Genomic DNA, 13,706 nt, shown 5'->3' with positions numbered 1-13,706 from the left:
AAAATGTTGTAAATAAATGTGTGTTTGCCACTGATGTCTGTGAACACACACACACACACGCACCATTTTTACTCACTTTCTACAGCTTTCTCCAAAAGCCAGTCCAATGGCCTGGAAAAAGCAAACGTTCTGCCAGATATTTCTATGCATTGTAAGTGGTGTGTCCTCCCTATCGTTGTCTGAGGATTGCATCAACATGGCTGGCTGTTTCTCCTTGCCAGGTCAGAGAGTCAGTAGCTGCAGCATTGGACTTTCACCAGGGAGGCCTGTGTTCAAATCCATTCAGTACACAGGGCGACCCTGGGCCGGCCAGTCAGTCTCTCTCTCTCTCTCAGCCTAACCAACTTACCTGGATTGTACTGAGGATACACTGCCCTGAGTTCCATGGAGGAAGGGACAGCTGGTCCTGTAGCAAGCATGACTTGTCCCCTTAGCTAAGCAGGGCCCACCCTGCTTGCATATGAATGGGAGACTAGAAGTATGAGCACTGTAAGATATTCCCCTCAGCGGGTGTAGCCGCTCTGGGAAGAGCAGAGGGCTTTAAGTTCCCTCCCTGGCTTTAGGGATGTGCACGGACCTGTTTGGAGGACCTTTTAGGGGCGGCAGCGTACCTCCTTGCTGCCCTGTTGCCTTCCTCGGTCGGAAGTACTTCCGGCCGAGGAGGGCAACGGGACGGTAGGGAAGTATGCTGCCGCCCCGAAGGCTTTTAACAGTAACCAGCGCCAGTAGGGGGAATGCTGAGGGAGCGGGAAAGCGCACTCTCCCCCGCCCTTAAGGAGGCACCCCTACCCCTTCGAACTGCGGTTCCGTGCACATCCCTACCTGGCTTCTCCAAGATAGGGCTGTGAGAGATTCCTGCATGCAGCCTTGGAGAAGCCACTGCCAGTCTGTGAAAACAATACTGAGCTAGACAGACCAATGGTCTGACTCAGTATACGGCAGCTTCCTATGTTCCTATGAATGCTAAATACAGCATTCATTAGGCTCACTAGAACAAATGAGATAATTTGGGCTCCATAATATTGGTTTTCTTAATTAAATCTTGAGAAGAAAACAAGAACAGTGCACTAATTGTTTATTAAAAGATAGGTACTAGCCACTGTTCCCTCTAAGACATGCACACGTGTGTGTGCTCACAACTTTTTGGATGTCCACTCAGTTCATTTTGGATCCCGCTCAGGCTGAATCAGGAAGGCCCCACCCTGAATGCATGTGCACACACATTGCCTTGATACTGCTGCACAGAACAAAACTCATTCTGTACAGCGATGAAAAAAATTAGAGGGACCAATGGTACTAGCTTGTAAGAAGTTGTACATCATGTTCCAGGAAGTTGTTCTCCTAGGAAGAGTTATACTAAAAAAAAACCCCAAGATTTTAATTAAATCTTTTAATTAAAATATTACAAAATAGCCTTTTGAAATTTCTTGCAGTGTTCACACATGCAGAAGCCTCATTCCCCATTGTAGTGGTACATCTTAGTCAGGTAAATATTTCCATGTAGCTTCATTCAATTTGCACATTATGAGTTTTCAAAACCAAAACCAAATTACTTTTAAAGGCTAATTTCAGCTCACAGGAGTTTTTATTGAAAGCAATAATAAGTTTATTGTAAATTCCTGACTCCATGTGAGTTAACTTTATTCATTTTAAGTACCAAACAACTGCGCTTAAAATATTATTTGCTTTTTAGAACTTTACAACTCTTGAACAGAGTTTTAATGCTTTCACTTTGTTGGTTAAATAATACATGTCAGCCATGGTTAGCACTCTAATCAACTGGTCTGTCATTGCAGTAGAGGACAGATCTTGGTTTTCAGTTTTCCAGAAGTTCAATGCCTCAGTTACTTTATCTTCTAATACCATCTCCCTAATAGAAATATATGCAGAGAAAATGCTTAAGAACACAATAAGAGTCCTGCTCGATCAGACCAAAGGTATCCAGCACCCTGCTTCTCCCACTGGCCCACCTTTTGACATAATGTAATGTGTGCCATCAAGTCAGTGTCGGCCCTCTATGGTCGTCTTTGGTAAAATACAGAAGGGGTTTACCATTGCCATCTCCCACGCAGTATGAGATGATGCCTTTCAGCACCTTCCTATCTCTCTGCTGCCCAATATTGTGTTTCCCATGGTCTGGGAAACATACCAGTGGGGATTCGAACCGGCAACCTCTGGCTTGGTAGTCAAGCCATTTCCCCAATGCGTCATAAGGTGGCTCTCACCTTTCGACATAATTCAGTTTAATTAAGCTGTTAAGGGTAAAGTGTGCCATCGAGTCCCACACAGTATGAGATGATGTCTTTCAGCATTTTATTATATTGCTGCTGCCTGAAATAGATGTTTCCCATAGTCTGGGAAACATACCAGCACGGATTCGAACTGGCAGCCTCTGGATTGCTAGTCAAGTCATTTCCCCACTGCGGGGAAATTAAACCACCAAACACGGCTGAATTAAAGGAAGATAAAATACAATATTGTAATATTTCCTGCCTGATTTCTTTGAATAGACAAAAGATTGTTAATATTCCTCAGTGGTCAACAAGTTTCTTTTTAGGAGAGCCTCGTCATACAAGGATATGTCTGGAATATTTTGGAATGGGTAAGTCACCAAAGTTCCCTGATGTTTCATTCATACTAGCTTATCCTGCGCAGAGCATCAGAGCATCTGCACGCTAGTACTTGATTACCCCCCTTACCTCAGAGATCTCTCCACCCTCATCTGAGCTGCACTCCTGCTCCTCCTCCTCCTCCTCCATACCTTTACTCCATCCCCCTCACCTCTCTTGGTCGTGGCTGCAGCATTGCTGGTGCCTATTGGCCAAGCTGCAGCCTCCTATCTCCAGAGACCTCCCCACCCTAGCCCCGCTCCGGTTCCTCCCCACAGGAGCATCAGCAGTGGTTGATCGGGCCCTTCCTCACTGCCGCCACCACCATGGCCATTCCCTCAGGCTGCTGACAGGCCCTGGCCCGTTCGTTGCCTGCCTGGCTCCCTCTGAAAATGGCCTTGGTAACCCCAAACAGCAGTAGTGGTTGACTGGACTCTTCCTTGCTGGCAGTGCCACCATGGCCGCTCATTTCCCTCAGGCTGCTGATAGGCTCGGGCCCGTCCCTCACCCTTCCTTCTGTCTCTCTTCCCCTCCACTCGCTCTTCCCTACTCTTTCTTCCCCTTCCCTTCATGTTTTCGTTCGCTGTTTGTCTGTCTGTCTCTCTCTCTCTCTCTCCCTCCCTCCCTGAGTTAACAGATCTTGTTCATCATGTTTCCTCATCTAATTCATACAACAGCAACCTCCTCCTGAAGGGGCTCTTTCCTCCCTCACAACCCCTCTCTTCACAGACCCCTGCCTGCTATCCTTTTATTTATTATTTATTTATTACATTTATAAACCGCCCCATCCAGAGGCTCTGGGCGGTGTACAACAACTTTAAAAAGACATAAAAACACACAATTCAAAACACAGTGTTAAAAACAATATAAAAACAATTAAAAAACAATTAAAACCATTTAAAGCCAATTAAAATATTTTTAAAAAACAACAACACTTTACAAGCCTTGGAAGACCAGGCCAAACAAATGAATTTATATTCCTTTCCTCTACAATCAAGAACATCTTCCAACTAGTAACCGTTGCATTCCAACTGACCTTAATCATCACAGGCTTCTCCTTATCTGCATATGGAATCCCCACTGCCCAATCACCACGGTGCCACAGGCTCCTCCTCCCTATCTGCATATGGAATCCCCACTGCCCAATCACCATGATGCTTCTGCTCTCACAGGCTCCTTCTCCCTATCTTCATATGGAATCCCCACTGGCCAATTAAGTGCTTCTTGACTGCAAACTCTCGCGAGAGCTGCCCCACACAGGATTAGCCACGGGTATGCCTTAGAGAATTAAATATATAGAAGATATTTGTCAATACATATATTTCCAGTACCATATATTTCCAGGATCTCTTCTCTAAAAGAGGCCAAACCTAGTAAATGCTGCCCCTGGAATTTCTCACCATGTGGGGAAATAGTGAACATGTAACAATATTGTGAGGAGAAAAAATCCTGAGTGGAATTTATCACTAACCTGTTACTTTCAATAGATTTTATCACAGCACTTTTCAGCTGCAGTTTTTGGCAAAAAAATTCAAAATGTTCAAAGGGTATATTGCTAGCAATCGTCTTCAGTATGTTATCCAAGATCTTCTCTAGAACAAGCACATTGCAAATGTTACAGGACAGCACATTTATACAACCACTTTTATACAAGATGTTCAGACTTGGAACACATTCTAAGGAACTTTGCTTTTTAAAACACTAGCAGTAGCATTAACTCTGTATTGTGATGAGAGAGAAAGGATAAAACACTAGATACCCCAAAAATTCTGGTTTCTTAATATAACCAGAAATGTTTAGACTGAGACAGCTAGAAGTTACTAACACACAGTTATTTAGAAATCTGTTCCACTGCCGGAAATTATTTTATTTATTTGAAATATTTTTATACCACCCCAAACTTACATTTCTGGGTGGTTTACAGTAAAACAATACAAATTACAACAGAATAAAAGGTTAAAGTATGTATGCATGTATTAAACCATCTCTGTTCATGGTGCTCTACAAGAAAGGAAAAGCTGGGGGGAAATATTCTATTACTGCATGTACACATACCTTGGTTTAGTTAGAGTATGGTGACTAATAGGGGATTGGGCCAAGTCTTCATAGAGGTGGTGACCTTTAAGGAGAGACTTAAAGGAAATAATAAGAGTTGGCATCTCACCTCAACACAGAGAAGTTCAGAGAGACGGCTCCAGGCATAAGGGGCAGCAGGAGAACAAGGTTGGAGAGAGACTGACAAATCTAGGGATTACATGATCTTCAGAGACGTGGGCAGATATATTACAGAGAAAAAAATGTCATAATATTTGGGGGACTCACTGCTAGAAATCTATGCAAAACTTACCATCTCTTTCATCAGCACTTTCTAAGTAGCGTGTTATAGGGAGTAGTTGTTTTCCTTTGCAGACTTCCAATGGAGGTCTAACTAGATCATTTCTATCAAAATTTATATTCCTCAGTAACAGAAGATGGTGCAGATCACTAGGTAGATGCAGCAATTTATTTTCTGAAAAAATAAACACAGATAATTATATTTGCATGTTGTTACTCTGGAAATGACTGGCCACAAATCAGCAACTGAACTTTCCTCTCACTGTTAGCAGCCGTGGATATATTTCTGTGAAAGGAGTGTCTATTCAGGAAGCAGTTAAAGGACAATGTATAAAATAATCTGCTAAATTTCTTTTTTGGCTTCTGTCTTTATTATGTGTATTATAACATTTTCATTGGATATATCAGGTTATGGAAGATTGAATGTGATCTTTGGCTTAGTCCAGAAATCAGTTTTTCCTATGCATTTTAGTCTATACTGTTAATTGACTCACACATTTGCACACATCAGCACTTATTCTCAGGTGAAAATAACATGTAACTCATCTGTGCTTGGCAATATATATTGGTGTGGACATAACAAACAAGCAATGGTTTCATAGTCAGGCCTGACCCTCAGGCTCATGCACAAATAAAAACTGGTAATCACTTCAGAGTGTGGTTCCCGATTCTAGTTTACACACAAACTGCAGTTTGGCTTCCTCATACTGAACAGTTTGTCATGAACCAACAAGTCAGATTGGGAATCTGAACAAAGGTTGGAAGGAAAGAGGGCACCAGCCTGACACTCAAACCCAGTGTCCAAACCATGGCTTGAACATTACAGCTGAACCAGCTCACTGAGATATGTTGATGTGCAAGAAGTCAGTGTGTGGCATGGGACAACAGATATTTGGGGAAATGCAGCTTTGCTGTAATATGCACTTTCCCGAAGCCATTTGAAGTTAGAAAAGTGCAGTGAATGGGGAGAGGGTGCATGTACGTGTGTGTGTGTGTGTGTGTGTGTGTGTGCGCGCATGCACACTTATGTAATGGAAAACTGCAGGAACAGTTACTACATAATAGGCAGTGGTTTCAAGATGGATGCTTTCTGTTCAAGGGTGTAATTTATATTATTTGACTTTCCTTCTAGCATGGAGAATGAGTGTCGCTGATAAAACAGTGCTAGGGAAAACTTTGTCCCCGGTGCCCTTCAGTGGTTCAGCCCTGATTTGAACTGGGGCCTTCTGTGGCTATTTGCCAGTCATGGAACTCCATTAACTGGTCTTGTTATGCCCTTAATCTGTGTGCTCACGCATGGTTATTAAAAAAAAATTGTTTAAAAACACAAAAAACTAGGAGAGCAGCAGAAAGTGAACTCAACTGTAATGAGCAAGCACCCCCACTCTAGGATATGCTATAACATCATCCAATTTCTTCTCCCCTAAATTGCAGGGGGGGTAGAATAAGGTGATTTTCTGAGGAAATGCAAGACTCGGAAAATCCCATGCATCCCTCCAATACACTGTCTCTGGCATCCCCTCACCCTTCAAGAATCCACTCTTCCCCGCTCCCTTTTACTTACAGTCCACAGGCAGCTAGTGGGGGAAACACCAACTTCTCTGGAAACCGTGCTAACTTCTGTGGCTTGTCAAACAAGCAGGTGACTTCCCCCAGCACTATGTAGCCTCCTCCCACAGGGATCCTTAGGATTTGTAGTATTTCCAAAAGCTACAAAGAGGAGGGTGAGGGGTTGCTGGAGATTGTCCTGGAGACAAGAGTATTGCTGGTGAATTTCCCCAAATGGAGAAGAATATTGGGTGCTCAGAGATAATCTCTTTGTTATTTCTTTTGAACACCCAACATTGTATTCAGAGACCAAACCTAGATAATTTCACCATCATAATTACTCATATAACTTTTCCGCTGGGCTACCATACAGGGATCAGAATGAGTAAAACACACACTTCTGGATGCAACTGGATGCAAGCTTCTAACTGCAACAGAGAACCATTTTGTGCCTTCAACTAAAGCCAGTCTTCACATGGAAGCTTAGTTTTGCACTGGTACCATTCTCCCTGGATTAGAGTTGTGTTGTTTTTGTGGCTGCATGTTCCTATATCATATTGGACATTTAAATGCTTACCTCTTAGATTCAGATGCTGCAAATTCTGGAGAGATGAAAAACTCAAGGGGAGCTTAATTAAACAATTGTCATTTGCTATTAAGGTGACTAAACTTTTCATTTCCCCTATGCCTTCTGGTAACTCTTGCAATTCATTATAAGATACATCAAGCTCTTTAAGATTTTTCAGCTTTGATATCAGTTCTGAAAGTTGTTTTAACTGAGAATAAAGGAACAAAATAGTTACAGCAGTGCCACACACATTCATACAGAGAGGCTATACAGTGATCCCTTTCTCACAATTTGTGAGAAAAGGCTTGAAATGGGAGGGGAGGAAACCTCAAAAAGCTTACCTCCCGTGCGAACGATCCTCACTGTTGGTCTGGACATGGAGATCACATGCCCATACATGCAGCTGCAGTCTCGGGCAGTGCATAAGGATGTGCGAACTGACTCAACTTTGAGCCAGTTTAACAGTGAACTGGTCCGGCTCAAGGCCAGTTTTGGGGTTCTACAGTTTTTTTTAAAAAAATTAACACCGCTGGGTTCGGTGGCCTCAAGGGGTGCTGCCACGGCTGGTGGGGGTGTCTCTGTGTGGTTCAGCTGGGGCTGGCAGACGATTAAAAAATGGGGCTAAGGGAGTGCTAGCTCCCTTAACCCCGTTTAAGAGGATGGCTCGCTTGGCAGGTTTGCCACCAAAGCACCGCCAGGATCAAGCATGATCCCAGCCTGCTTTTGCCTGCACGTGACAACAGCCTCATTATATGTGAAGACTCAAACCCACAGTGGCTCCTTGCTCTGACGTACCAGATAGATAGGCAGTTTCAATTCTGCACAAAAGATGGACCTGTAAGATAATTGTCCAGATCTGCAAATAAGCTGATGAAATAATAGGCCAGAGTATGTTATGTGATATAGTCTGATCCACGGAAAAGCTTCCAGGTCAGACTTAGTCTACGGTCTGCATGTGGGTAGCTTTTCCTCCTACCTTACTTCCACCCAATCACTTCTACCCAGGTTTCTCTCTTACCTTGCTTCCACACAACCAAACATTGGGAGCACACTCAGCTCCCAAACCTGGGTAGGAAACAGGTTTTGATTGTGTGAATGACCTCAGTCTTTTCTAAGAAAGCTGAACATAATTGGAGAGAGGCATTGCTTCCTATGGTATATGTATATATTTATTCTGTTCCACCACCACCACTGCTGCTGCTGCTGCTGCTGATCAAACAGATTTTGCAGGGTTTTGTACACATCAGGGGCAAGTGTACACATCAGGAGTAGGATTCCTTTTTTCAAACTTTTCAGAAGTAGAATTATTCTTTCCGGAATAAGAATAGTGGCTTACACCCAGATTTAGTGCTTGGGAAATACTTCTACTCATGCACACAGGAGAGTGACAGTTTATTCCCAGCCCTCAGGGACATTTTTTTGAGGAGGCGCAAGTGACTACAAAGAGAGGCAGAACTGCCAAAAACTGCCTTTCCACTCAGCATGAATAGAAGCACTCCCACACACAACTCTTCATTTGGTTGTCAGCCAGTATTTCTCCAGCCTAGCAACATTTTATGTCATAACTGGTGTCCTGTAATGCACTTTCTAGTCCAGAGAATGTAATTATATTGCAAATCATAGTTTTTATTTAAATTATATAGAAATAATACACAGCTTTGACTGGCTAATAGCAATAGTGGAGAAGAACACACATGTTGGTCTCACAGAATTCTGCTCTGCAAACCAGCTAGGCTGGAGTACTTTATTTAAAAACATTTTGCTTCACTCACTTCCTTGGGAGTGAACTAATTTAGACCTATATTCTGGACCTGTTTTTGCAGATAAGAAATGCTCTTCCCTGACACACAGAGATGTCATCACTGTTTCACTAAGCACACTCTGCATGTATCTTATTACAATGGAAGCAAGCAGCCTTCCTTTTCCCATCCAATATCTCATAGAATTCTGGGTAATTTGGAGTTAGTTAACTCTTCTTTCCAATCACATGTGAAAGGACTCTTTTTCAGTGTGATATTAGCATGTGTTGTTTACATTATGGTTAATACCATATTTAGCTGAATCCAAGACTACATTTTTTCCAGATTCTTTTATATTAGAAATTGAGGGGTCATCTTAAATTCAGACTCTTCTTCCTTTCGGGTAAATACAACGGCAACCTGTACTTAAGCTCTATACTAAAAGGGGGTCATCTTAAATACAGAGTAATCTTCTATTCAGATAAATGTGGTATGTCAAACAATTACAGAGAGTGTTACTTTAATAAGATAGAACCAGGGTGGCCCAAGATAATTATTTTTACATTTATATCCCACTCTTTCTCTAAGGAGCCCAGAATGGTATATGTGTTTATGCTTATCCTCACAACAATCCTGTGAGGTAGGTTTGCAAAGCCTTAGGTGGAGCACCACACACTGCCTTTCCTTATGACCCTGGTGGGGGCCAAATCCCTTTCAAAAACCAACAATTGCAAACTTTGAGAGAAGCAGGGGTGGCAAAGGAGGAAGGTTGCCTGCAGCCTCCTCTTCTTTCCTCCTACTTCTTGCAAGCTCTGCAAGGAGTATGAGGAGAGGCGCTTCATGAAAAGCCCATATTGGCCCTGAAGAGCTGTTCTGATGGCATCCTGTCGCCTCATTGAGAGTCATCTGATCGCCCTTCTAGTGCCCCAATAATCTGCTGCTTAAGACAACTGCCTCACCTTGCCTAATGAAAAGGTCATTCCTGAACATAACTATAGCATAAAATGGAGGCTGTGACCTAGGGCTTGATCGTTCTTCAATCTGCACAAGAATGTTTTGATCACGATGCACCTCTAAATGCTGAAGAGAACAAGGTAGTCTCTCTTGGTGTGGAGATCTGTGTAGTGTGAGCCCTTAGGGACATATTTCTGGGTGGCACAGAGGGCTTTCTTGGGGGAGGGGGAGAGGGGAGGGGGGAATTGCCCCTTTCCTGTTGTACTGGTACAGTTAGTTGAGAAGTTCTGTTAGGCTTTTCTCTTGCTGCAGTAGTGCATCCTTGCTCTGTATGTCAGCCCCTGTGTTGAACATAATGGAGCTTTTCTCATGATCAGGGAGAAGAGTGGGTTTGATTCACCCTCCCCACAGACAACTGAGCTCTTTTCCCTGGACAGGCAGATTGCCTGCCCAGACCGGCTGCGCTCCAGGCAGCTCTGGGGTCAGGCTGCTGGGATGTGCCACCTCCATGCCCTGCCCCGCCCTATCCCCCCCCCGGGAGCTCCGATAATGCATTGTGCAAGTGTGCGATGCATTATGGGGGTCCTTCTACCTCCACCCAAGTGTGTCAGCTGTGACTGACACAATTACAAAAATGAGGTTAAGGGAACGCTCACTCCCTTAACCTCATTTAAGAGGATGGCTACTTAGGTGGGTTTGCCGCTGTGTAGCTGCCAGGATTGGGCCCAATCCCAGCGGTTCACATGTGCGTGTAAAATCAGGCTGGGCTCCCTTAGCCCAGTTTTGCACGCTCATGTGACTAGTCTCAATGTGTAATTTGGTCTAGGTGTTGTTGGAGATGAACTTCCAGTGCATCGACCTTTTGCACCACTGTCCTAATGACCACTAGGGGCATTGGGAGTAGAGACAGTGAGTCAGGGTCTCCCTGTCTGTCCCTACTCTATGACCCCTGAACTGACTCTGCAGCACTTCCTGTGCTGAGTCACAATCCTTCCTTTCCTCCTAGAGAGCAGATGGAAACATCTCTCTCTCTCCTTACCTATCCACTATGTAGTCCTTTAGATTAGAGATAGGTCTTTCCTATCTAAGTGTATTTAACCAATAAATGTTTAGTATTTAGTCACACAAGGATCTCCATGTGTTTTCTCTAAATAGCTGCAATATCCAAACCATCCTCTGCTACCTACTCTGTAACTGGAGTGTGTGCTCATTCCTTAGTGCTCTGCTGTTTTACCTATTGTGGGTAAAAATCAACAACCTCTAACAGGTGTGTGTAGGATTGAACGAATCCTAACCTTGTTTTTCTGCTTTTATGAATACAGTATAAACTTTGTTACAAAAGGGGTTGGTTTAGACTTTAAAACAAAACCCCACCATAAATGTTAAGTGATGTATGGCAGATACAGTTACCTTTTAAATTCCATCTTACCTTTAACCCATTGCTTTGGCACAATGTTAACTTCTCCAATGATGCAAGGTAGCATATTTCAGTTGGAAATGATTGAAATTCATTGTTAGACAGATTTAGTTCCGTTAGTTCTTGCAGATGATTGATATCTGAGGGGATTAATGGTATCTTATTCTCTGAAAGATCCAGCGTCTTAAGTCGATGTAGTGCACACAGCTCTCCAGGAAACAAAATAAATTTGTTGTGGTGTAAGAGCAGAACCCGAAGATACTTCATTTTTTGCACATGTGCCGGAATACTGCTTATTGCATTGTAACTTAAGTCTAAGTAACTTAGCTTGTTAAGAGTGCATAGATGTATGGAAAATGAGGGGAATTTGTTCCGACTTAAATTAAGATGCTTCAGGCTTTTAATGAATGAAATTTCAGTAGTTATTTCTGAAATGTGATTTCCACTGAGATTTAGGTGTTTAAGCGCATACAGCGCACACAGTCCAATTGGAAAGAAAGACAACTTGTTGTAACTCAGGTCAACTGTAGTGATTTCTGTACAACTTTTTATTTCAACAGGGATGTACATTAATGCATTTCCTGATACTTCAATAACCGAGAGATCTTTAAATAATGCTATTTGTTCATCTAACAATATCAACTGGTTTCTGCTTATGTAAAGTTCCCTTAAATATTTTAGTTTGTACAGGTTTGGGGGAAGTTTCTTTAACTGGTTGTCATTAAGATTGAGCTGTTCCATCATGATACAATGGCAAATACTATCTGTTATGCTTTTGAATAAGTTTTTGGCAAGATTGAGTTCCCGAAGATCCTGCAAGTTCTCTACTAGATCTGATAGAGTTTCCAGCAGGTTATCATTCAGTCTCAATTTCTCTAAATGTATCAACTGAAAGAGCTGTACAGGCAAAAATGTAAGCTTGTTGTGACTCAGTGTAAGTTCTTTTAATGTTTTGAGCTCTTTAATCTCCTTTGGTAAACTTTGGATCTGATTTTCTGCCAAGCTGAGCTTGCTTAGATTTGGAAGGTAACAGAGAACCTTAGGGAATATTGAAATCTGGCTAGAATTTAAGAAGAACATATTCATTTTTTTCATGTTAATCATAGTCTCTGGCAGCGTTAGTTTATTTCCACTGAGATCTAAAATTTCCAGGCTTTCAAGTTTTTCTAAAGCAGAAGGAAACACTTGAACATTATTATACCTCATCAAAAGGCACCTAAGACTTGAAAGGTTTGAAAAAACATCAGAGATGGATGAGATTTCATTGTGACCTATGTTTAAAGTTCTAAGTTTTGGAAGCAGAGATATTTCAGGAGGCAATGATGTTAACTGATTTCCTTCCATGGATAATATTTCCAGGTTTTTCAATAACTTTATTCCTTTTGGTATGATTTTAATTTCATTGTTGTTTAAGTACAAATATTTTAACATTTTTGTATCAAAGACCCCTGTGGGCATTTCAGTCACTCCTCTAGAATTTAATTGAACAGTGAAGTCATCAATCATCATTTCTGACAGCATATCTGCTGATATCTTTTCAGGCACTCTAGCATTTTCTATAGATTGTAATAAGCTTCTTTTTACTTGCCCTTCTAAAAAATCTGGAGGAATATCACTTATTCCCTCAGCATACAGATATGCAAGGAGTTCAGGATCCCTTGTATCAGGTGTTAAAACTGTTGACACATCTTTATGCTTTTCCAGTTTCTCTTTGGAATGCAAAATATCTTTTTCTGAACCTTTTGTAGAAACCTCTAAAGAGCTTTCTGCCAGTATGAGGCCGTCCTGGAATTCACTTGATTTTTCCTCATCCAATGTACTCATTGATGAACTCAATATTGTTTCAAAAAATGACCGTGATTTTCTGGTATCTGGTTTTGAATCTGTATCAGAGACTTCTGAGGTGACTTTTTCCATTCCACTTGCATTAGAACTAGATCTATTTTTATCCTGGTTTTCTTTAGGCAATGTACTTGGTGATTTTTCAATTGTATTAAGTTGTTCATTTGATTGTGTTCCACCATTGCCAGTATTACTTTCAGAAGCCTTTGGAAAGACTTCATCCACTCCTTCCTCTTTTTCATCAGACATACTTTCCAAAAATAATGTTTCAGTCAGTAAGTTCACAGGTCTTAATAGGTTCTTTCCAGCATTTTCTCAAAAACAAAGCACCAAAAAGGAGCGTGAAAAATGTACATAGCAGATGATTAAGAAACAGAAGTCAAAGTGATGTAGTGAAACAAGCTAATATAGATCTAAAACATTTACCACACAAATCTCATTCATTTTGAAGAATAATGCATGTTTAGAAACCTAGTGTACCAACGTTTTGAAAATCTTACTTATTATTTCCTTATATTAATCAATACATTGTTTCAAGTGCCCAAATTACAAGCCTATGGCAAAATGGCAAAATATTTGCCTAGAGAGCAATTAATTTCTCTCTTGTTATTACTAAAAACCAATATAAACTGCAAGAACAGTTCCTTCATAATACCTGACAGGATTCCCAACTGCCACTGGCATTTGAAGTGGGA

The 13,706-nt window shown here is 41.7% G+C and overlaps 1 protein-coding gene across 1 annotated transcript; it reads right to left on the bottom strand.

Moving 5' to 3' along the window:
- Positions 1-1,566: 1,566 nt before the first annotated feature.
- On the bottom strand, positions 1,567-13,706 carry LRRD1 (leucine rich repeats and death domain containing 1). The gene is made up of 5 exons (XM_053262332.1): positions 11,182-13,706; positions 7,069-7,267; positions 4,957-5,118; positions 4,081-4,201; positions 1,567-1,870 (listed from the first exon to the last, which is right to left on the bottom strand). Exons 1-5 carry the CDS (start codon positions 13,258-13,260, stop codon positions 1,690-1,692), a joined length of 2,742 nt encoding a protein of 913 aa, XP_053118307.1. The 5' UTR covers positions 13,261-13,706; the 3' UTR covers positions 1,567-1,689.

The sequence above is a fragment of the Hemicordylus capensis genome, chromosome 6 (genome assembly GCF_027244095.1).
Source record: "Hemicordylus capensis ecotype Gifberg chromosome 6, rHemCap1.1.pri, whole genome shotgun sequence".
Taxonomy (NCBI): domain Eukaryota; kingdom Metazoa; phylum Chordata; class Lepidosauria; order Squamata; family Cordylidae; genus Hemicordylus; species Hemicordylus capensis.
Note: the sequence above shows the minus strand (reverse complement) of the source record. Positions and strands in the feature narration are given on the sequence as shown.